The 25,911-nt window shown below is 41.6% G+C and overlaps 1 protein-coding gene across 2 annotated transcripts in view; it reads left to right on the forward strand.

The window, feature by feature from the left end:
* The window catches only part of LOC121002302 (ATP-binding cassette sub-family B member 5-like), a 1,125,761-nt gene that overhangs the window by 83,541 nt on the left and 1,016,309 nt on the right, over window positions 1-25,911 (forward strand). The window contains exons 19-24 of one of the 2 annotated variants that reach the window (XM_040433702.1): window positions 10,509-10,649; window positions 15,103-15,259; window positions 17,699-17,896; window positions 21,308-21,514; window positions 22,768-22,914; window positions 23,040-23,666. The exons of the other annotated variant lie outside the window; for it this stretch is intronic. Coding sequence (XP_040289636.1) covers window positions 10,509-10,649; window positions 15,103-15,259; window positions 17,699-17,896; window positions 21,308-21,514; window positions 22,768-22,914; window positions 23,040-23,237 — 1,048 coding nt within the window. The 3' untranslated portion in view covers window positions 23,238-23,666. Of the gene's footprint in view, window positions 1-10,508; window positions 10,650-15,102; window positions 15,260-17,698; window positions 17,897-21,307; window positions 21,515-22,767; window positions 22,915-23,039; window positions 23,667-25,911 lie in introns of those variants that run through there. 2 annotated transcript variants of the gene reach the window in all.

Genomic DNA, 25,911 nt, shown 5'->3' on the forward strand with positions numbered 1-25,911 from the left:
TAAGTTTTTATAATAGCAATTTGCATATACTCCAGAATGTTATGAAGAGTGATCAGATGAATTGCATAGTCCTTCTTTGCCATGAAAATTAACTTAATCCCAAAAAAAACTTTCCACTGCATTTCATTGCTGTCATTAGAGATCTGGAGAAAAAAAATCCCCGTTAAACATAAAAAAATGATGTCTTAATAAAAAGTCAATTGATAAACACAAAAAATCCTGGAGAACCATTGTGTAGTTGCTATAGGTTGCCAAATACCATCGCAGAGCCTTAATGCCAAGCTGGTGGGGAATATTCGTATATAAAGAGACTACATGAGCAGTAACCCAAGTATAGTTTTTCTGCCATCTAAAATCTTCAAAGTTTTGTAAAACCATACATGTGTCTTTTAAATAGTCTGGCATAAGTGGGACTTAAGGTTGTAAAAGGGAGTCAACCCCAAAATCTTTCAGAGTAGGAACCAATGCCTGCAACAATGGGTCTAAGAAAATGGTGGGAATTGGAAAAGTTGCTGCTTAGGTTTTTATAATAGCAATTTGCATATATTCCAGAATGTTATGAAGAGTGATCAGATGAATTGCATAGTCCTTCTTTGCCATGAAAATTAACTTAATCCCAAAAAAACCTTTCCACTGCATTTCATTGCTGTCATTAAAGGACCTGGTGAGATCATTTCAGTAATCGTCTTGTTAACTCAGGTGAGAATGTTGACGAGCAGAAGGCTGGAGATCATTATGTCAGGCTGATTGGCTTAAAATGGCAGACTTGACATGTTAAAAGGAGGGTGATGCTTGAAATCATTGTTCTTCCATTGTTAACCATGGTGACCTGCAAAGAAACGCGTGCAGCCATCATTGCGTTGCATAAAAATGGCTTCACAGGCAAGGATATTGTGGCTGCTAAGATTGCACCTCAATCAACAATTTATAGGATAATCAAGAACTTCAAGGAAAGAGGTTCAATTCTTGTTAAGAAGGCTTCAGGGCGTCCAAGAAAGTCCAGCAAGCGCCAGGATCGTCTGCTAAAAAGGATTCAGCTGCGGGATCGGAGTGCCACCAGTGCAGAGCTTGCTCAGGAATGGCAGCAGACAGGTGTGAGCGCATCTGCATGCACAGTGAGGCGAAGACTTTTGGAAGATGGCCTGGTGTCAAGAAGGGCAACAAAGAAGCCACTTCTCTTCAAAAAAAACATCAGGGACAGATTGATCTTCTGCAGAAAGTATGGTGAATGGACTGCTGAGGACTGGGGCAAAGTCATATTCTCTGATGAAGCCTCTTTCCGATTGTTTGGGGCATCTGGAAAAAGGCTTGTCCGGAGAAGAAAAGGTGAGCGCTACCATCAGTCATGTGTCATGCCAACAGTAAAGCATCCTGAGACCATTCATGTGTGGGGTTGCTACTCATCCAAGGGAGTGGGCTCACTCACAATTTTGCCCAAAAACACAGCCATGAATAAAGAATGGTACCAAAACACCCTTCAACAGCAACTTCTTCCAACAATCCAACAACAGTTTGATGAAGAACAATGAATTTTCCAGCCCGATGGAGCACCGTGCCATAAGGCAAAAGTGATAACTAAGTGGCTCGGGGACCAAAACGTTGACATTTTGGGTCCATGGCCTGGAAACTCCCCAGATCTTAATCCCATTGAGAACTTGTGGTCAATCCTCAAGAGGCGGGTGGACAAACAAAAACCCACTAATTCTGACAAACTCCAAGAAGTGATTATGAGAGAATGGGTTGCTATCAGTCAGGAATTGGCCCAGAAGTTGATTGAAAGCATGCCCAGTCGAATTGCAGAGGTCCTGAAAAATAAGGGCCAACACTGCAAATACTGACTCTTTGAATAAATGTCACGTAATTGTCGATAAAAGCCTTTGAAACGTATGAAGTGCATGTAATTATACTTCACTACATCACAGAAACAACTGAAACAAAGATCTAAAAGCAGTTTAGCAGCAAACTTTGTGAAAACTAATATTTGTGTCATTCTCAAAACTTTTGGCCACGACTGTACAGCTCTCATAGCTGTGTGGGTAGATACCTTGCCTCTGATACAGAAGGTCATGGGTTAAAATTCCAGGAGAAACTTTTCTGAAAGACAGGCTAAATAAGAACACGAGCACCAAATCTTCAACACAAGAGGCTGGTTGGAACACAGGCCGGAAGAGGCCTCCATCGCATCGCTAACATGGAGGTAAGTATAAAAGTTTTTTTTTTTTTTTAAATACCGGACTGTTACTTTACTGCCACGGGGAGGGGGGGCTATTGGCGCCATGATACTGGCACATGGAGGGGGGAGGAGAGAGGCACTTGGGCAGGGGGAGAGGATGGCACTATGATATTGGCACATGGGGGGGCAAGAAATGGACATGAATCATGAGGGGCAGAAATATGAAATGATGGGGGGGGGCAAGAAATGGACATGAATCATGAGGGGCAGAAATGTGAAATGATGAGGGGGGGGGGGGGGGCGCCAAAATGTAGATTCACTTGTGTTTACAAAAATCCTTGCACCGGCCCTGACTTCGGGCGCGCAATCCCGCGAGACCAGTGACCTCCAGAGGTGGGTCTCGCTGGATCACGCTCCGAAGACACATGATCTTGGCAAGAGCCAAGGCAATGTGGACCTGGAGCACAGCGAGGAGCAGAACCTGGTGAGCACCCCTGGCAAACGCACTCTGACAACCTGCACTAGGGTGTCAGAGGCTGCAGGACAGTGACTGGCAGCAGGGTGGCACACACTTGTGTACAGGGGTCAGGGCACACCTGCTGCTTGACTAGGGGCCATAGATTCTGACTGGCACAAGGTGCCCAGCAGTGGCACATGGAGCCTAATAGGTGGCACAGACTGTCTAAAGGGCTATGAATGGTACAGGGTGCAGTACAGTGCCAGACTGGCAGAGGGCACAAGGCAGCATACTGTTTTATGTTGCCCTGGTGGCACAGGATTTCAGACAGTGGCTGAATGCGCCTGGCAGTGAATAGGTGGCACTGCTTGTGTTTGGTGTGCCAACCTGCTGAACAGCGCAGAGTGATTGTCATCACTGGGATGGTACTAGGTGGCAGACAATGGCTGGATATTATATATACATGACCATAGTCAGACTGGCACAGGGTACATGACCATAGACTGGCACAGGGTACACAACCATAGTTAAATGTTGCATGCAATAGGTGGCTGAAAAAGGGGCGGGTAAAAGGGTGTGGTCAATGGGCGGAGGGGGCGTCAAAATTAGCTTTTGCCTAGGGTGGCAAAAATCCTTGCACCAGCCCTGCTTGCGGTGCTTCATCCCCGCCCGCTGTTTACTGATTGCTTCCTTCCACATATTTCGTGGCCAGTTGATGTTTCACCAGGACCACTAGCCAAAGGTAATGGAGATTTAACTGTTTCAGGGGCTGAGTCAGTGGAGTCCAACTCGGTTGAACTGAATGATACTCCAGAGGCGCAGATTTTTTCATGATCGAACGCGGAGTTGTCGCCTTTGTTCTTGGCCATGAGTACACTGTATTTGTATTATAATCCATAAGATCTCTGTAATGCTTATTTTGTTTGAACTGGATAAGTCCCTCTTCCAATCTATTAAGGTTCTCTTTGAGCTTATCATCCAGTGTAGTAAACAGTGTTGTCTGTGCATGGCATTGTTGGCTCTCTTGTATAGTTTTTATCTCAAAGTACAAGTCTTTTAGAGCTTTTTCCTCATGTTCAATTATGAGTTGCATCAATTTAAATGAACAATGAGATAAAGTCCCTTGCCATTGAAAAAGAAAAACGTCTGAATACACAGTGGTCGGTTTCTTTTTCCATCTTAATCCCCGTGGGAACATATTTTTATCCACATATTTCTTTAGGGATGTAAGATCCCACCACGTGCTAAGTTCTTTAGTTAAAAGTTTTAGTTTAGATTTTGAGATCCAAGGTTTCCAGTGTCGTTGGGTCTGATGTATTATATATACTGTCAATTTTTTTCATTTGGTCCTCACATTCCTCCATGGACCTCAATGCTGTGGACTCCATAATACCTTAGATCTCAAATTCTTTTTGCTATACAGTATATCAAAAAATCAAAACAGGGAATCTTAATAGAAAATATGATCTATTTTTTCAGTATAAATGGATGTTTTTATAAAACTTGGATCCCTTCTGGATCATTGCAATGCCTTTTTTTTTATTTTTTTATTCCACCCCTGTTTTCAGCACTGGTTTTTCCTTTGTTGGAAGAACAGGTGTTGGGAATTATTTGATTATATGTGATCATGCCCTGGTCTATAAGAAGTGGATTTGCCTTAGTTTTAATATGTCATGATGAAGGACCACCATGTCTAGGGTCCGAAACGCGTAGACTACACTGATGTTTGGATTTTATCTGCTATAAATAAGAAATTATTTTTATGGGACGCTGGATCTGCTGCTTTTTGGGATAAAATATTTATAGTATTATTTTATTACAATCTAGAATGACCCCCATTTCCTAGCTCTATTGTTTGTATATATAATGGTGTGCAGCCATTTTGTTTTTGTAGTATTATTTTATGAAGCAGGATTATAGATAGATAGATAGATAGATAGATAGATAGATAGATAAATAGCAGATAGATAGCTATATAATAGATACAAATATTAGAGTATTATTTTATAGATAAATAGATAGATAGCTGCTGGATAAATAGATAGATAGATATGTGATAGATAGATAGATAGATATGTGATAGATAGATATGTGATAGATAGATAGATATGTGATAGATAGATAGACACATAGATAGATATGTGATAGATAGATAAATAGATAGATATGTGATAGATAGATAGATAGATAGATAGATATGTGATAGATAGATAGCTTGATAGATAATAGATAAAACACAGTTATATAGAAAGATTGATATATAGATAGATAGATAGATAGATAGATAGATACAATAGATAGATAGATTACCCAACATTATTAAAAAGAGCTTAGTGGTGAGCTGGCAAAACCGTTAACAGATTTATTTAACCAATCATTAGTAACAGGAGTCGTCCCGGAAGATTGGAAATTGGCAAATGTCGTGCCCATTCACAAGAAAGGTAGTAGGGAGGAATCGAGCAACTATAGACCAGTGAGTCTGACATCAATAGTAGGCAAATTAATGGAAACCCTATTAAAGGATAGGATTGTGGAACATCTAAAATCCCATGGATTGCAAGATGAAAAAACAACATGGGTTTACTTCAGGGAGATCATGTCAAACAAATCTTATAGATTTTTTTGACTGGGTGAATAAAATAATAGACGGTGGAGGTGCAGTAGACATCGCATATCTAGATTTTAGTAAGGCTTTTGACACTGTCCCACATAGAAGACTTATCAATAAACTGCAGTCATTGAGCATGGACTCCCATATTGTTGAGTGGATTAGGCAGTGGCTGAGTGACAGACAACAGAGGGTTGTAGTCAATGGAGAACATTCAAAACAAGGTCATGTTACCAGTGGGGTTCCACAGGGATCTGTACTGGGACCGATTTTGTTTAATATCTTCATAAGTGATATTGCAAAAGGCCTCGATGGTAAGGTTTGTCTTTTTGCTGATGACACAAAAATATGTAACAGGGTTGATGTTCCTGGAGGGAAACGCCAAATGGAAAAGGATTTAGGAAAACTAGAAGAATGGTCAGAACTCTGGAAACTGAAATTTAATGTGGATAAGTGCAAGATAATGCACCTGGGGCGTAAAAACCCAAGGGCAGAATATAGAATATTTGACACAGTCCTGACCTCAGTATCTGAGGAAAGGGATTTAGGAGTAATTATTTCAGAAGACTTAAAGGTGGGAAGACAATGTAATAGAGCAGCACGAAATGCCAGCAGAATGCTTGGATGTATAGGGAGAGGTATAAGCAGTGGAAAGAGTGAAGTGCTTATGCCGCTGTACAGAACACTGGTGAGACCTCACTTGGAGTATTGTGCGCAGTACTGGAGGCCATATCTCCAGAAGGATATAGATACTCTAGAGAGAGTTCAGAGAAGAGCTACTAAACTAGTACATGGATTGCAGGATAAAACTTACCAGGAAAGGTTAAAGGACCTTAATATGTATAGCTTGGAAGAAAGAAGAGACAGAGGGGATATGATAGAAACTTTTAAATACATAAAGGGAATCAACTCGGTAAAGGAGGAGAGCATATTTAAAAGAAGAAAAACTACCACAAGAGGACACAGTTTTAAATTAGAGGGGCAAAGGTTTAAAAGTAATATAAGTAAGTATTACTTTACTGAGAGAGTAGTGGATGCATGGAATAGCCTTCCTGCAAAAGTGGTAGCTGCAAATACAGTGAAGGGGTTTAAGCATGCATGGGATAGGCATAAGGCCATCCTTCATATAAGATAAGGGCCGGGGGCTATCCATAGTATTCAGTATATTGGGCAGACTAGATGGGCCAAATGGTTCTTATCTGCCGACACATTCTATGTTTCTATGTTTCTATGATAGTTATTAGAAGATAGATAGAAAGATAGCTTAATAGATAATAGATAAAATGCTTATCTATTAAATGATAGATTTGGGCTAGATAGATGATAGATTTGGGCTAGATAGATAGGTAACTAGATACATAACAGGTATATAGAAAGATAAATGGGCATATATATACACAATTATCTAGTCAACCAATCACATGGCAGTTGCTTCAATGCATTTAGGTGTGTGGTCCTGGTCAAGACAATCTCCTGAACTCCAAACTGAATGTCAGAATGGGAAAGAAAGGTGATTTAAGCAATTTTGAGCGTGGCATGGTTGTTGGTGCCAGACAGGCCGGTCTGAGTATTTCACAATCTGCTCAGTTACTGGGATTTTCACGCACAACCATTTCTAGGGTTTACAAAGAATGGTGTGAAAAGGGAAAAACATCCAGTATGCGGCAGTCCTGTGGGCAAAAATGCCTTGTGGATGCTAGAGGTCAGAGGAGAATGGGCCGACTGATTCAAGCTCATAGAAGAGCAACGTTGACTGAAATAACCACTCGTTACAACCGAGGTATGCAGCAAAGCATTTGTGAAGCCACAACACGCACAACCTTGAGGCGGATGGGCTACAACAGCAGAAGACCCCACCGGGTACCACTCATCTGCACTAAAAATAGGAAAAAGAGGCTACAATTTGCACGAGCTCACCAAAATTGGACTGTTGAAGACTGGAAAAATGTTGCCTGGTCTGATGAGTCCCGATTTCTGTTGAGACATTCAAATGGTAGAGTCCGAATTTGGCGTAAACAGAATGAGAACATGTATCTATCCTCTGATGGCTACTTCCAGCAGGATAATGCACCATGTCACAAAGCTCGAATCATTTCAAATTGGTTTCTTGAACATGAAAATGAGTTCACTGTACTAAAATGGCCCCCACAACCCAATAGAGCATCTTTGGGATGTGGTGGAATGGGAGCTTCGTGCCCTGGATGTGCATCCCTCAAATCTCCATCAACTGCAAGATGCTATCCTATCAATATGGGCCAACATTTCTAAAGAATGCTATCAGCACCTTGTTGAATCAATGGCACGTAGAATTAAGGCAGTTCTGAAGGCAAAAGGGGGTCCAACACCGTATTAGTATGGTGTTCCTAATAATTCTTTAGGTGAGTGTACATATATATATATATATATATATATATAATAGATAGATTGATTGATTGATACTAAATCTAATATTTATCTATTAAATTATAGATTTGGGCTAGATATTTAGGTAACTAGATAAAATAACAGGTATATAGAAAGATAAATTGGGTAGATAGATTATTTTTCTATTATATGGCTATTTGCTATTGTCACAGCTGCTCGTAGTAACACATCTATAAACAGTGTGGACTTCTAAATTTGGTAGGTGTTTGTACAAATTGTTATTAGAAGATAGATACATTTTATCAGCACCAGGGAAAGTTGGGTGCCGCAATTAGCTATTGTTAATATTTATAAATGATACATATCTGTGTTAGATGCGGTGATCAAATATTTTGCTTAAATCACGTACGCCTTTGATTTTATTAAACACAATCGTATATAATTAAAGCAAATTTACAACATCGCAGGTCCTGCAGGATCTAACAAAGGGACTGCGGCAGTTCCCCAGGTCCACTAACAAAGGGACTGCGTCAGTTCCCCTTCCAGGACCTGCAGTGACTAGTGATGAGCGGCAGGGGCAATATTCGAATTCGCAATATTTGGCGAATATTTGCAAATTCGCAATTATTTTCTTAATTGCGAAAATCAGCACTTTTGCTACATTTTTCAAGCTGCTAAAAGTTTCCCGAGACTGGAGAAAATGATTGGCACGGCAGAACATTTACAATAGCTTTATGTGCAGATAGAGTGCTCCAATATATTCGCGATTTCGCTAATCGGCAATTAATGATGCGCATATTTTGGAGCAATATGTGCAACTTCACATTTTAGCAGGTCTGACTACATATTAGTGATTGGTGCACTAAGTATTGTTGTGACATTACAGCGCTATGTCTGTAGCATGTATGTATGGACAGCAGAACCTATCAGCTACACTATATCACTATCTAACCTAAACTGACTATCTCCCACTAACTATCTGTATTATATATATGAGCTAACAAACTAACTATCTAATGTAATTAAAGGGGTTCTGCAGTTTGTTTAAACTGATGATCTATCCTCTGGATAGATCAGCAGCATCTGATCGGCGGGGGTCCGACACCCGGGACTCCCGCCAATTAGCTGTTTCCGAAGGCAGCGGCACTCCAGCAGCGCCACGGCCTTCTCACTGTTTACCGCAGGCCCAGTGGCGTCACGACTAGTATCAACTGGCCTGGGCGCGGCTACGCTCTGTTCATTTGAATGGAGCTTAGCCCCGCCCAGGCCAGTTGATACTAGTCGTGACGTCACTGGGCCTGCGGTAAACAGTCGGAAGGCCGCGGCGCTGCTGGAGCGCCACTGCCTTCTCAAACAGCTGATCGGCGGGGGTCCCGGGTGTCGGACCCCCTCCAAATAGATGCTGATGATCTATCCAGAGGATAGATCATCAGTTTAAAGCAGAACCCCTTTAAACAGTAAAGCACAGAGCACAGCAATGACACTGCTGTCTCTCTCAGAACTCCATGAAACTGCAGAAAATGTCCTATTGGTTGCTAGGGATGTTGCTAAGCTCAGACAAAGACATTGTAGCCTTCTCATTGGCCCACAAGCAAGAAGGAAGGTTACTGATGAAAAAAAAAATCTAGAATATTCATGAATACGACTACATAGCACTATATTCTAAATCTTCGCGAATTCTCGAAGTGGCGATATTCGCAATTAAAATTCACGATTCGAATATTCGCGCCCAACACTAGTGGTGACATCATCAAAGCTACTTTAACTTTAGGAAGATAGACGGATCAATTAGACTTTGTCAATATTTATAATAGTTTAGTAAGAGGTTAATACAAGCTTTATATCATTTTATTTTTAAAGGTATTAAAACTTAATTGAATTACTGACGCAATATCAGATCTAACAGAATAAGGGGTGTTGAATGGGCGGTATTTAGGCGTGGTTTCGGAGGGATTGGGAGGGGTTGTGGGCAGATTGGATGGGGTTATGGACGGGGAAAGTGGTGTGTCGACCTGTCACTTTTGATTTGACAAAATATCTTGACCTACACTACTCTTAGAATAGGGGATAAGTGTCTGATCAGCTGAGATCCAACCACTTGGGCATTCACTGATCATGAAAATGGGCGCCCATGCCCCCCGGTTTTAATGGGGCAGAGAACATGCATGCGTGACTTACTCACCTCTCAAATAGGGATAGGCGATGAGTTGTCTTAATAGGACATCGCCTTTAACCCAATTTTCTTTAAGTTTTTAAACAGATGGCAGATTTTGTGGGGGAAAAAAGGATCAGACATGTTGGATTTCAAAATGATGCATGATATTTTTTTTTTTTTTTGGGGGGGGGGGGCATCTACCAGGGCTTTTACACCAAAATTCTGGCATAGAAAAGTCACACATTTTGTGGTATGTTGTATCTGTTGCAAATGTGTGACTTTTTGGCCCTCACTTTTCATATGTGGCTGGAAATGGGGCGTTGCAGAAGGCCCAACACATTTATCTTTGTTCACATGCAGAAACCTATGGCAGCTGTAGACTAGATATGTCACACGACCTGCCGGAGGATGCGAGAAATTCGTCAGAGGCCTCAACATAAATGTGTTGCATCCTATGGCAGTAAAGAGGGAATCTATACTGGTACTTGATAAATGTCTGATAAGGAGCTGTTAGCCGATCAATCATTTCATGTATATGGCCAGCTTAACTCCCACACAATGCTAGCAACACGCAACAAGCTTTATTTCACATATCATTGACTTTAAATGTTAGCAGATTTCAATGACCAGTCACAACGTAATGAAGATCAGGTCATGTACAAATATCTGTAGGTGTTTACTGGTATGCACGATGTACCCTTTTAGTGTACGCACGTTATTTTAACATTGCCTTTAACCTGTTATATTTTAGGAATGCTCAGCGCAAGGCTCAGACGTATGGCATCTGTTTTGCATTTAGCCAGTCCTTCATACATTTCACCTATGCTGCAAGCTACCGTTTTGGGGGTTATATGATTGAAATTGGAAGGATGAACCCAGAGGACGTATTTCTGTAAGTATTTTTTCTAGGGGTATTATATTGATGGATAGCAGGACTGTGGCTGATGAATCTCATTCTTGTCTTGCATTGCTGTTTAACTGAAATGGGAGCAGATGACATAATATGAAATAAAGATAGAATATACCGTACAGACCAAAAGTTTGGACACACCTTCTCATTCAAAGAGTTTTCTTTATTTTCATGACTATAAAAGGCATCAAAACTATGAATTAACACATGTGGAATTATATACATAACAAACAAGTGTGAAACAACTGAAAATATGTCATATTCTAGGTTCTTCAAAGTAGCCACCTTTTGCTTTGATTACTGCTTTGCACACTTTTGGCATTCTCTTGATGAGCTTCAAGAGGTAGTCCCCTGAAATGGTTTTCACTTCACAGGTGTGCCCTGTCAGGTTTAATAAATGGGATTTCTTGCCTTATAAATGGGGTTGGGATCATCAGTTGTGTTGAGGAGAAGTCAGGTGGATACACAGCTGATAGTCCTACTGAATAGACTGTTAGAATTTGTATTATGGCAAGAAAAAAGCAGCTAAGTAAAGAAAAACGAGTGGCCATCATTACTTTAAGAAATGAAGGTCAGTCAGTCAGCCGAAAAATTGGGAAAACTTTGAAAGTAAGGGCTATTTGACCATGAAGGAAGGTGATGGGGTGCTGCGCAAGATGACCTGGCCTCCACAGTCACCGGACCTGAACCCAATCGAGATGGTTTGGGGTGAGCTGGACCGCAGAGTGAAGGCAAAAGGGCCAACAAGTGCTAAGCATCTCTGGGAACTCCTTCAAGACTGTTGGAAGACCATTTCAGGGGACTACCTCTTGAAGCTCATCAAGAGTATGCCAAGAGTGTGCAAATCAGTAATCAAAGCAAAAGGTGGCTACTTTGAAGAACCTAGAATATGACATATTTTCAGTTGTTTCACACTTGTTTGCTATGTATATAATTCAACATGTGTTAATTCATAGTTTTGATGCCTTCAAAGTCATGAAAATAAAGAAAACTCTTTGAATGAGAAGGTGTGTCCAAACTTTTGGTCTGTACTGTATGTTATATCAGCCAAACAAATTCATCTTTCAAATGGTGTATGTGAATATTGAGGCAGTTAATTAAAATATAATAAATGTCAAGGGACATTTTCCATTATGTGATTGTAAAAAAAGACTTGCACTATTGTATCTGACTGTGGGGGAAGGGGCATTCTAGCTGGCAGCAGAGGGTGGACTTATTGTCAATATGGGCACTGCGGCTGATACTAGGGCACACTGTGTGGCTAGCACTCTATACACTGTGGCTGGCATTTTATGGAGGAGGAAGAGTACACTGTAGCTGGCACAGTGGCAGAAGCGTGGCTGACAAGGCATTGACGAGGGGAACTGGATGGCACTGTGTGGGACTACTTGACATTGTATGAGGGGGCACTCTATGACTGGAAGTGGCACAAACCAGTTAGTACTGTATAGGGTACACTGTTGCTGGCACTGTGAAAAGAGAAACACCTATATCAAATACCAAAACACACTGCAACGCATGTAGAAACATATTAAAATATCTTTATGGTGGGTTGTTCTACTTTGGAGCTGCCGATCAGGGTCTGTATTATATTGCTTTATTTGCACTCTTTTGTCTTTGGATAATGGTTTTGGGGAATACCATATGGTTTTTGCCATTTGTGCATATTTTCCCCTATTAGACATTGTATATGTTACTACAGGCGACCCCGAACGGCCCCCTTGTGGTTTGTGGTGTGTGAATACAATTAATTGTTTTTACGCTGTGTTTTATGAATTAATAAAGATATTTTTATATATTTCTACATGCGTTGCAGTGTGTTTTGGTATTTGATATAGGTGTTTCTGCAACGGGCCCACTAATGCCACACATGGGGTATCACTTGCCCCTTGGGAGGTTTCTTCGAAATATGTCCCTCTTATAGAGAAAGTTAACGTGACACCAGCTGCGGTTAAGCAGCAGAAGCACAAGGCTCCCTTTGTAGATGGTAATGTTGGTACCCAGAGGTAGGATTGCTAGAGTGGTGCAAGGTGGCCTACAGTCTCTGTAGATGTTATGTACACGTGTCACGGTGTTCCTACCTGGATATCTGTGGATCTCAGACGTGATGTGGTCCGAAGCAGTGCAAAAAGGGGTAGGTGAACTTGAATGGTGAACAAGTGGAATAAATGGAGTCCAGACTTGTAGTAACGTTGAATAATTGCTTTTTCTTGGCATAAACTGGTAATCTAAACAGCTTCAAACGATATCTTGGTCATCAGCAGGTATCGGCTTAACTTTGTCAGGCAAATACTTTTATGCAACGATCTCAGCTCTGCTATGCGGTAGCTCTATCAGCTTTGCTATGCTTGGCTGGATAAATAGGAAACTCTTCCTCTTCTGCTGGAACTTAAGTTTGATGTAGTCTGTCTCTTACTTATAATCCTAGGAACTTCTTGTCCTGGCGTTGGAGTACCTCAAGCTCTAGCTTCAGCTTGGATGAAGGCAATGCAAGCCCAGGAGGGGACAAGCAACCATGTAGACTTCAGAGGCAGGGCCTCTGGGCCTAGCAGAGCAGGTAGTGCTCTGCTAGACAGCACACAACCTCTCCCTAAGGAGGGTGGACTAGACAAGACACTCACTTCTAACTAACTAACTCCTCCCTCTCTAGAGAGGGCTGGAAAGGATCAAGGAGGCTCCTTGACAGGGAAGCTAATACTGCCAATGTTGCCGCCATCTGCTGGTAGACCAGGCAATTATATGAACATAACCAGTTTCAGAAATAAATATGCACATTATTAGGCGATGACATAAAATACATTAGTAGTTATACATTAGCACATAGGAGACGGTAGCAAGGTGCCAAAAAGAAGTGTTAATGGCACTACGGGACATTACATTTCTCTTTGCTTCCTTGTGTGTCAACACCTGCATAATTATACGGTTTTTGAACAAATAGCCCACATTTATAGGTTAATATGTTGCTGGCATTGTGTAGGGCAAGCTGTGATTGGCACTGTATTAGGGCACACTGTGGTTAGCATCATTGGGGCGTATTTCTTCCAAAAGGATACAGCAGCTTATTATAAGGAATAGGGATGAGCAAACCAAACTGTTCGGGTTCGTACCGAATTTTGTGAGTTTGGGTACCCGGACCTGAACCCGGACTTTTCCACTGAAGTCCGGGTTTGGGGTTCAGGCAATTTATGAATAACTTTATTATTTCCCGGTTATATTGGAAAATAACATAATACTTAAGACGAAAAGGCATTCCATTTTGCATTCCGTCATAATAGAAGTCTATGGGAACATTACGGATTTGATATGCTGCCCATAGACTTCTATTATGACGGAATGCAAAATGGAATAGGTCTCCCTTTTGCATTCGGTCTTAAAGGGAACCTGTCACTAGTTTTATGGTGTTCTAACTAAGAGCAACATAAATAAGTGACTGATTCTCTTAGCACTTTCTTTAATTGACCCAGTCAATCTGCCAACATCTTGTATTAAAAAGCTCTAGCTGATAATGATGAGTCCTGAATATTTATGAGCTCCTGACTCTCCCCGCCTACCGGCTGCTGATTGACAGTTTTTTCCATATGAACCAGCAGCAGGTGGGCAGGGGAGTGGCTATATCTCTGAATTTAAAAAAAGCTGGACTCACTGACATCACGCTGGACTCAAATCAGCTCATTAGCATGCGGCATGTGGCATCTTTGTGTGTATATTATGAGGTAACCATCTGTCACACCAGTAAGTGAATACATCTAAGGTACTTTTTAGTAGTTAATGATTGTATATAATTAGTTAGATTATAATCAAATATTCACATGACAGGTTCCCTTTAAGTATTATGTTAATTTTCCGATATAACCATGATATAACAGAAAATAATAAAGTGACGTTCAGGTCCCCTTTGACTTAAATGGGGTTTGGGTTCGGGTTCAAGTTCGGGTCCTGAATACGAACTTTGACCTGAAGTTCGGCCGAACCCAGCGAACCCAAACTTCCACAGATTCGCTCATCACTAATAAGGAATATAACCTTATGTTTTTATGAAATCTTATAAAGTGCAGTTTCTAATATTACATTTTAACTTTGTAAAACCCAGCGCCTTTTAAGTAAAGCAAAACTTTTCAATACTTCTTCATGGCGTCCTCCAGCCTTCACGTTTTTGCGCTATGTAGCACTTTATCAGAGCCTGTGGGCCTGGGGCTGTGATAAAGCGCTGCATAGTGCGAAATGTGTAGACTGGAGGACGCCATGAATAAGTTTTTAGTCTTTATGTATTAAAAGTTATGTTTTCATAGAAGGCGCTGGATTTTACATTTTTTTTAGTTTTTGCTCTGAAAGCATTTCCCACCCGAGATCTGGGGAGTGATCCGTGCTGCCACAACTACGTAACCACATCATTAGTGGACTCTGGGTGAGCTGTGCAAACTTTTTTCTTTTTTAGGGTGTTTTCTTGCCTGGCGTATGGAGCTCTTACTGTAGGACAAACATTATCCTTTGCTCCTGATTATGCAAAAGCCAAATCTGCAGCTTCCCATTTGTTTCAATTATTCTACTCTGAACCATCTATAGACAGCTACAGCAAGGATGGACTGAAACCAGTAAGTCAATCTCTTTCAGCAGGTGGGGTGTAACCTATGTTGTTTGGCATGTTGGTTTTTCTCGCTGTATATGTTGTGCATGTTGACATTCTCTAATAATTTACTATAATATACTCCTAATGCTAAGCCCTATAGTTCCTAACCCTAAGGGTTCATTTACACGACCATAAGTGTTCCATGCCCGTACTGTGGACAGCAAATTGCAGTCTGCAATGCACTGGCACCAGCCGTGTGCATTCCGTGGTGTGGATGCAGACCCAATTGACTTGACTGGGTCTGCGATCCACAAGATATGGCAAAAGATAGGACATGTCCTATCTTTTGCGTAACAGAGGCATGGATCAGAAGCCCTCGGAAGCCTCGGGTCCGTGCCTCCGCACTATATCTCGCGGATCGCAGACCCATTCAGGTCAATGCAATTTTCAGTCCGCAGCACGGGCACGGAGCACTTTGGGTCATGTGAATGGACCCTAATTGGTTACAGGGCTACTCACTCTGAGGATGAATAACCCAACCAGACCGTACTGACTTTCTCTAGTCCTAATGAACCCTACGTGCTTCATTATGCAATTCATCAAGGGGAAAAGTAGACAAATAAGAGAAACTACTGATCAGGAAGACAGTAACACATGTCTGAGTAGCAGTATGGTCTGATAGCATATCTGTATAGCACTCTGAGTACATCAGAACAATGCACTGTATTTAAGCACCAGAACCCACCCCAAGAGTTATGTCTCCTCAGGACAATAGCTAGCAAGGTAACCATTAGGTATAGAACAGCCCCCTGTACAAATGTCAATGTATTGGGCCAAAAGAGACTTTACAGGCTGTCTGAAAGTGAAGTTGTGGGCTGATGCCAGCATAACCAAAGTGACACTAAGTAGTGTCCTTGATACACTCAACTGTTATATATCCAAAACGAAATAAAGATTGAAAGAGGATAAGCCACACATAGTATGATAAAGAGCGAGTCTCAGAGTCAGCACCATACATGCAGTACACATGGCAGAAGTATGCTTTGACACACTCACGGAAACCCCCTGGCAGTGTTTCTTAGCACAGGCGGAGTTCTGTGATGGAGTGGTGAAGGAAGAAGAAATAAGTCTCCTTATTTGTATATCCTCTTCCCTCTTTCCTTACCAGGTCCCTCCACCACAGGAAGATCATAACCAAGCTGGTAGTGGATTGTAAACCCCTAGATGGTATATGCAGATCCCTTCTGTCAGTGATACTACAGGGAAATTGTGGCAGGAAGGGAGAGAAGAGAAAGATATTAGTGATGACTGTCATTAGTCTTTTTTTGTATTCAGTCTGTGTGCACTGGGACAAGCTAGGCAGCACCCTGTCTACATGTAACTTTGGGACACTTGCTGTCACTATTGCATATTATATGAGGGCTTACAGCAAGAAACAGGAGAAATGCGTAGCTGAAGCCACATGGTGTGATAGAGGAGGCTGCTGTAAAAATCAGTTATCCGGGCAGGATATGATGGTTGTGATACACAGGGATGGTAAGGAGGTATGCAGCAGGGATTCTGGACTGGCTTTGTTAAAGTAAGAGTGAGTACTGCCACTGTAGACTGAGATCTAGTGCTGTGCTGCTTAAACGGGTTGGCCCTATCCCTAGGATATTCCACTAATGTCTGATAGGTGCGGGTTCCACCTCTGGGACCTGCACCAATCTCTAGAACAGAGCCCACAAAGTGTAGACTATGCAAGTGTGGCTGCCCTCTATTCATTTCTATGGGAGTGGAAATAAATTGCCACGCAGTGGGCTCGGCTACTTTCAGAAGTCCCATAGAAATGAATGGGAAGTGCCCCGCACAAGCGCAGCCACCTCTCCATTCACCTCTATGAGGCTCATGGAAATAGCCAAGTCAGCAATATGGAGTAGATGCTCGACAATTTTCACCACCGGTCTGGTCTCCTTCACTTTGGGGGCTTGTTCTGGAGATAAGTGTGGGTCCTAGAGGTGAAACCACTCCTATCAGATATTGGTGGCATATCTTAGCAATATGCCCCCAGTGTATGAGATGCATGGGCCCATCCTTAAAATGCTTATTGCGGTTACAGCCACATGAACTTGACTGTGAGGTGAATGAATATCCCCTCCACTGCTGACATGAGAAGACATTGTATGCCTCTTAAAGTAAAAGACCAATACTCAACACTGTGTTCCACTTGCACAAAATTTGGCCAGGGTGTGGAAGGCTGCCTTATGAAGCGGACACACATTTGAGCTTCATGTTCACAGTAACCACTAAGGACCAGGCCTAGTTGCATAACCATTAAGCCTGTGTCTACTTGGAGCAAGTCTTTGAGTTTGTTGCATTTACAACATGTGTTGCCTAAACGTTCCTGCACTATATATAGATATATACGTTAAAGAGGATCTTTCCAATATTGGATTATAACTTTTTTTATAATATCTACAAATAGGAAAAATATGAAGGAAATTCAGAATTATCCAAAGTGACCTTCAATTATCCATCTCGTCCAGATGTGCCTGTTCTGAAAGCACTATCGGTTGCAATATCAAGAGGAGAAACAGTGGCATTTGTAGGTAGCAGTGGATGTGGAAAAAGCACCTCTATTCAGCTTCTCCAGAGATTCTATGATCCATCCCAAGGAGCAGTGGTAAGACCTCAAACATTATAATAATGTATAGGAGAAATGCAGTAAAAAATAATTTGCTGATATGTCATAGATGATCTTCACAGATGATATAACAAAATGATCTGGTATGAGGGGGAGAGTCAGAAGGCTCCTATACACGTTAGATAGTTTACTAGTCAGCCAAAATCACTGTGGTTGGCCAACATACATGAAAATAGTGTGATGAACAGGCTATTTATTGCTTTCATTTTTCCCAATCTGATACTGTGGGTCATTGAGGGACGCAGTGCCCCAAAGCCACAGTTTTCACGCCACTTTTTGGGTGCAAAGGCCATGGTAAATTTCCTTCAAAGTGTATTAGGCCTCTTTTTCAGTTTTCCGCAGGGGTGCAATGCGTGACGTGAACGCATAGCACCAGCTCTGAATCCTGACCCATTCATTTCAATGTGTCTGTGCACATGAGAGGTTTTTTTCACGCATCAGTTCTGCGTTGAGTAAAAAACGCAGCATGTTCTATATTCTGCGTTTTTCACGCAGCCCTGGCCCTATAGAAGTGAATAGGGCTTCAGTGAAAAACGCATTGTATCTGCCGTGGCCAGTAACGGGTTGTTAAAATTTTCTTAGTATTTGTTGTGACACCAATTGCAGCGTGCGCAGGGTACTGTCACAGGGCCCTCCCAAGGTGTTATAACGCACGTCCAAGGTTAGGAATGCCAGAGTGGTGTAATGTCTCTGTATGGTGGTGATAATGGTGTCAATGGTGTCTCCTACCTGGGTACGGCTGGACTCCTGGCTCACTAGCAATAAGTTGAGTGTAGTGCTAGTAGGAGTAATAGAGGGATTTTGCAACAGAAATTGAGATCCAGACCTTTGGTAAAGTTCAAACTTGTCTTTACTGATTGTAACTTTCATCCAAGCAAGATACAGCTTTAGTCTTTGTTCCCAAAAGGCATTGGCAATGTTTGGCAGGAATTTATCTTTGGCTCCATCAACCTGGAGCTTTCAGGAAAGGACATCTGCTTTGTAGCTCTATACTGTGGCAGGAATTTGGCTTCTGGACTCTCTATCTTCTGCTGTATGGGGACTAACTAACTGAGGAGGAATATGGCTTCTCCTGGGTCTCTGGACTTTACTCACAGTTATCTTCTCAGGGTATGCTTTCTTCCTGGAACTGGAGTTTGTCTGTTTGCTTCATCCAGCTGAGGCTGCAGGGCTCAGGCTGGGGATGGGGATCAATGTCTCAGCCGAGACAAGATCCTGGCTTTCTTCTCTATCTCAGGGAGCTCCTACGCGCACACCCTACCCCTAGCAGAAGGTGGGCTACACTCCTTTTAACTTCCTTCTCTTCCCATGCTGCAGGATGTGGGCACAGCCCACTCTGCTCACAGAGGGGGAGCTAGTCTGGAACAAACTATTCCAGCTTAGATGTACTAAATTGAACCTAAGTCCTTGCTAACACATTGCTGCCACCTGCTGGTGAACATGGAAATTGCAACAATATACTTTTAACATGGTTTATAATGCACAATTGTGAAGACAATGTAAAATCACATCAGATGACAAGGTAAAGGCTCTTAACAGATTGTAGCAGGGTAGAAGAGTTTCTTAACACAACTCTGGGGTGTTACACATCCGCAAGCAAGTGCGGATGCGATGCGTTTTTCACTGATGGTTGCTAAGAGATGTTGTTTGTAAACCTTCAGTTTTTTATCACGCGTGAAAAAAACGCATCAAAACGCATTAAACCAGCGTGGAAAAAAATGAACAACTGAACGCAATAGCAGACAAAACTGACTGAACTTGCTTGCAAAATGTTGTGAGTTTCACTGAACGCACCCTGAACGCATCCAGAGAAAACCTGTCATGCTCGTGTGAAAGAGGCCTTAGAGAAATACAGTACAGACCAAAATTTTGGACACACTGTCTCATTCAAAGAGTTTTCTTTATTTTCATGACTATGAAGGCATCAAAACTATTGATGTTCTATCCTTAGGATAAGTCATAAATATCAAATCAGTGGGAGTCCAACTCCTGGCACTCCCGCATATCAACTATTGGAAGAGACAGTGGCACACAGTCGAGTGCCATGGTCTCTTCCAAGGTCAGTGATGTCACGTTCCTTGGTTTAAAAAAAACGAAAACGCAAAAATGAAAAACCTTCTGGGGTGAAGGGGTTGATTACCCAATGAACCCCTTTAAACTTCATTACATTTCTATGTTTAAGTAACATTGAGAAGAAAACTGTCATCAACTTTGTACAGAAAATATTTTGCAGCTGCTGTTGATGGATCCTATATGACCTTTTATATATGTCTTCAGGGGATTATCATTATATATACAGTACAGACCAAAAGTTTGGACACACCTTCTCATTCAAAGAGTTTTCTTTATTTTCATGACTATGAAGGCATCAAAACTATGAATTAACACATGTGGAATTATATACATAACAAACAAGTGTGAAACAACTGAAAATATGTCATATTATAGGTTCTTCAAAGTAGCCACCTTTTGCTTTGATTACTGCTTTGCACACTCTTGGCATTCTCTTGATGAGCTTCAAGAGGTAGTCCCCTGAAATGGTCTTCCAACAGTCTTGAAGGAGTTCCCAGAGATGCTTAGCACTTGTTGGCCCTTTTTGCATTCACTCTGCGGTCCAGCTCACCCAAAACCATCTCGATTGGGTTCAGGTCCGGTGACTGTGGAGGCCAGGTCATCTGGCGCAGCACCCCATCACTCTCCTTCATGGTCAAATAGCCCTTACTTTCAACGTTTTCCCAATTTTTCAGCTGACTGACCATCATTTCTTAAAGTAATGATGGCTACTCTTTTTCTTTACTTAGCTGCTTTTTTCTTGCCATAATACAAATTCTAACAGTCTATTCAGTAGGACTATCAGCTGTGTATCCACCTGACTTCTCCTCAACGCCACTGATGGTCCCAAGTTCCCAACCCTATTTATAAGGCAAGAAATCCCACTTATTAAACTTGACAGGGCACACCTGTGAAGTGAAAACCATTTCAGGGGACTACCTCTTGAAGCTCATCAAGAGAATGCCAAGAGTGTGCAAAGCAGTAATCAAAGCAAAAGGTGGCTACTTTGAAGAACCTAGAATATTACTTTTTTTCCGTTGTTTTACACTTGTTTGTTATGTATATAATTCCACATGTGTTAATTCATAGTTTTGATGCATTCAGTGTGAATCTACAATTTTCATAGTCATTAAAAAAAAAAAAAAACTCTTTGAACTTTTTACTATATAATGATTACATTTTCATAACATTGGACCGTCACCTGAACTGTTATATAAGTGTGGCCATAGAGAAACATGTTTTCATAGGGGAAAAAACCTTTACTTTAATAAAAAGGCGTGCTCATATTAGTCTTAACTTTTTCTATCAAATCTTGAAATGTCAATGTTTTGTTTTCAGCTGTTTGACAAAGAAGAAGCCAATAATTTGAATGTTCAATGGTTAAGAAATCAGATAGGAATTGTGTCCCAGGAGCCAGTGCTGTTTGACCGCAGTATTGCTGAAAACATTGCCTATGGGGACAACACTCGTGAAGTGCCTAGGGAGGAGATAGAACAAGCTGCAAAGGCTGCAAACATTCACTCCTTCATAGAACAGCTGCCAGAGGTAAATCTTATCTGATTAGAATAACATTACAGAACGCATACGCATACTCACGTAGTCCAGGTTATGTCTTACAGTCAGTATTTGGTTTATATTTTGCATCAGTAATTGTAAGCCAAAACCAGGAGTGGGTCCAAAATAGAGATGTAATAGAAATATTTGCATCTCTTCTGTGTTTGGACTCACTCCTGCTTTTGGCTTACAAATACTGGTGCAAAATACTGACTGTGTAAAAGATGCCTTACCTGGTAAGGAGGATCCGCAATGTCTGGATGAGCAGGCCTGGAGCTGACTAGACAAGTGGTGCTAGTGCAGCAGGGCAGGAGCACTGATAGAGTAGAAGTGGGAACCTACCAGATCTAGAAAGGTAGTTGATTTGCAAAGCTGATGATTTGGTATTGTAGCTGTGCAATGATGAAGCTGAAAAAAGCTGTAGTAGTGCTGTGAAATGCTAATTTGTGGATATGCAGTGATAAAGCAGAACTGAAATACACTTGAAGTAGCAGGGCTGTAATAGTGCTGCACAAAGCTGAGTTGTATATGTGTAACAATGAAACAGAATTGAACACAGAGTAGAACAGCTGTAGTAGTGCTGTGAAATGCTGATTTTTGTACATACAGTGATAGAGCAGGGATGAAATACACTTGGAGTAGGAGAGCTGTAATAGTGCTGCACAAAGCTGCACAGAGCTGCATTAGCAAGTCAAATGTAACTTATAGCTGAGTAGCAACAGTAGCAAGTCCAAACAAGCAGGAAGGCAAACAATAATCAAGCGAGTGCCTCCTCTGCCATGGTATCCTGGCAAACAGGGGCTCCAGAGCAAAAGGAGGGGCCATGTGCAGTGCTGGAATCTGGAACAGTAACAACCTACTATGGGGAAGTGCAAGGGAACATAACCTGCACTTATCTAGATAAATAATGTTTATTTGAAATGCTTTCCCATACTGCCCTGAGTCCTGAGACTGACCCCCTTTAAAGGGTAGCTCCTGTTATATTATTCGGTGCTTGAAGCAGTGACATGGATCATGGTCAAAGGACCATCATATATTCTGGACCACACAAAGTTCCTATAGTTTTTGAGAGGCAAATTTCAATTTTTGGGCATACAGAAAATGTTGTAACAGGAATTTACATTGCAATGTGCTAATTTTTTTTATATAATAGTATAAGACTCACATAATAGTATAATACAAGTACCCGATGCCTTATTGTGCTGTTAAGATGTTGTTTCTCACATGTACCATTCATCTTTCAGAAATATAACACATCAGTTGGAGGTAAAGGAACTCAACTGTCTGGAGGTCAAAAGCAGAGAATCGCTATTGCCCGGGCCCTGATACGTTCTCCAAAAGTTCTTCTGCTTGATGAAGCCACCTCAGCACTGGACAATGAAAGTGAAAAGGTGAGAATAAAACATCATTTGTATTACAATGTTCTTGCATGCCTCATTACCCAACATTAACAGGATATAGTCTATTCTACTTATTCTGGTCAAACTTGAATTTGATCTTTTTCTGTCATGGTCAGGTTGTACAACAAGCCCTAGATCAAGCACGGAAGGGAAGGACTTGCATCATGATTGCTCATAGACTGTCCACAGTCCAGAATGCAGATCTCATTGTCGTAATGAAAAACGGAAGGGTAATAGAAAAGGGAACTCACCAACAGCTTCTGGCAAACCGAGGGGAGTATTATGAACTTGTGAATGCACAGACTATAACCTAATCTAAGATAAGTGGATGGTGACATCTGGATATAAAATGAGCTGCATACTATGGTGGTGTGGAGAGTCAAGTCTAGCAGTCACGACTGAGACACTGCTGCTGAATACAAGACCATAAAGAAGTGCAAACAGCATAAAGAGGACAAACTGTTGAGTCATACAAATCCCAGCTTGGGTTTAAGTCTTTTTAATAATGCTGTGCCCCAACTTAGACTCAACAGTTCAACCTTTATTGATGGAAATTGTCAATAAGTGTGTCTATACACGTAAATGAGGATCATTATAAGTAGGGCAGTCGCGTTCTCTGCCTTTATAAATAAGTATGAAGAGATACCTCTTGAAACTTGAGCATGCTACTGTTACTTTCTATACAAAGGCAGGAGTAAGGATGATAGATCAATAGATAGATAGATCAATAGATAGATAGATAGATAGATCAATAGATAGATAGATAGATCAATAGATAGATAGATAGATAGATAGATAGATCAAGCCATCGATAGATGATAAATAAATAGAAATGATATATGCAAATAATTATTTTTAATAAACAAATAGAAATGATTTGCGGTTTTCTTTGATATACACTCATCAGTAATATAAGCTGGAAAAAATGTGCTATATGAGATGCTTGCTTAATTACATTTAAATTAAATGTTCTCTTTTAAAAAACATTTTAAGCTCAGCATTCTGTACAGAACCATTTCCTAATCTTTATACCACTTGCTATTCCCTGCATAGACTAAGTTCTGTTATACATTTCTGATTGTCTTTGGCTGCCTTTAGTGGGAGCTTAGGAGTGTGACTGCATTTTGTTTATTGGCAAGTTCAGTATACAGTATAAACTGTATGCAATAATTTCCTAAAATTTCCCTACCAATGCCTACAGGCAGCCAGAATTTTCTTTTTCTAATCGTAAAGATGGCGTAAGCTTAGACAGGCTGTGTAGACCTGCACCAGATGTATCACAGGGGCTCAGGCTGGATGATAAATCTGGTGCGGGGATAGACACTTCTCTGACTCTACGACAACTATTGTTTGACTTACTTTAAGGCACAGTTTTAAGGCAGAATTTTTGCGCAATTTTGCTGCAAAATAGCGCATCTTAGGCCACACCCCTTTCACGTTTCGCTCCATCCCTTTCTTATAAGCACCACCCCTTCGTCGAGCATGTCATAAAAAAGTTTATAAACCCTTTATGCGCCAAATTGTGTTACTTTATAGACAGATTTTTAGTGCAGACACATTAGTAAATCTGGGCCTCTGTGTCTTGACTGAGGATTTGGAGCACTGAATCGAGTATGGAGATTTGAACAAAACAAAGATATACTTAGGTGAATGAATCCTTTTTAATATAAAAAAATAGGGCTCATTGGACATTTTCTTTACACCTCCACTGAAACCTAGACGCTTTACACCAACAGGTCTTCCTTTATCAGGGATTATGTATGCTGTAATTCTACAAAAGGATGGCCTAAGTCAGTGGTGGGCAAACTTTTTTGTCAACTGAGCCAAATATCGCCAAAACCACGATTGAAATTTCCTTCGAGAGCCACATTTTTAAAACCTAAAATATTGTGTCAACAGTATCAGTGAGGACTATTAGGGCTCATGCACATGACCGTGTGCCCGCCGTTGCCATATTGCAGGCCGCATACGGCGGGTCAGCAATACACAGGCACTCCGCACTGTGCAGCCCGCATCAAGGACCCATTCACTTCAATGGGTCTAGGATCCGGGATATGAGTGCTACAGAGTGCTTCCGTGGTGCTTCTGGCTGTGCCTCCGCACCGCAAAAAGGTAGCGCATGCACTACTTTTTTGCGGTGCGGAGGCACAGCCAGAAGCACCACGGAAGCACACTGTAGCACTCATATCCCGGATCCTGGACCCATTCACTTCAGCATGCGCTACTTTTTTGCGGTGCGGGCAGTCGGATGCGGATCGCGAACCCCATTCAAGTGAATGGGTCCGCGATCATCATGCAGCTGCCTCATGGTCTGTGTCCGTGCATTGCTGTCCGCAGCACAGGCACGGCGCCCTTACATTCGTGGGCATGAGCCCAGAGTGTGTTTTTGAATACTTTTATATGTACTTTCTTTTATTTGGATCTTGATTATTATTTCATTTTATCTTTATCATTTTTTACTTTTATTAAACTTGTCTGCAGATGTGGATGTAATGTGGATGACACACTTATGGGGGATATCTGTGGATGACGCACTTATGGGGGATATCTGTGGATGACGCACTTATGGGGGATATCTGTGGATGACGCAATTATGGGGGATATCTGTGGATGACGCACTTATGGGGGTTATCTGTGGATGACGCACATATGGGGGTTATCTGTGGATGACGCACTTATGGGGGTTATTTGTGGATGACGCACTTATGGGGGATATCTGTGGATGACGCACTTATGGGGGATATCTGTGGATGGCGCACTTATGGGGGATATCTGTGGATGGCGCACTTATGGGGGATATCTGTGGATGGCGCACTTATGGGGGATATCTGTGGATGGCGCACTTATGGGGGATATCTGTGGATGACGCACTTATGGGGGATATCTGTGGATGACGCACTTATGGGGGATATCTGTGGATGACACATATATAGCATAAGATACTATATATGTGCCCTCCACAGATATCCCCCATAAGTGCACTCCACA

This window comes from Bufo bufo, chromosome 5 (genome assembly GCF_905171765.1).
Source record: "Bufo bufo chromosome 5, aBufBuf1.1, whole genome shotgun sequence".
Lineage (NCBI taxonomy): Eukaryota > Metazoa > Chordata > Amphibia > Anura > Bufonidae > Bufo > Bufo bufo.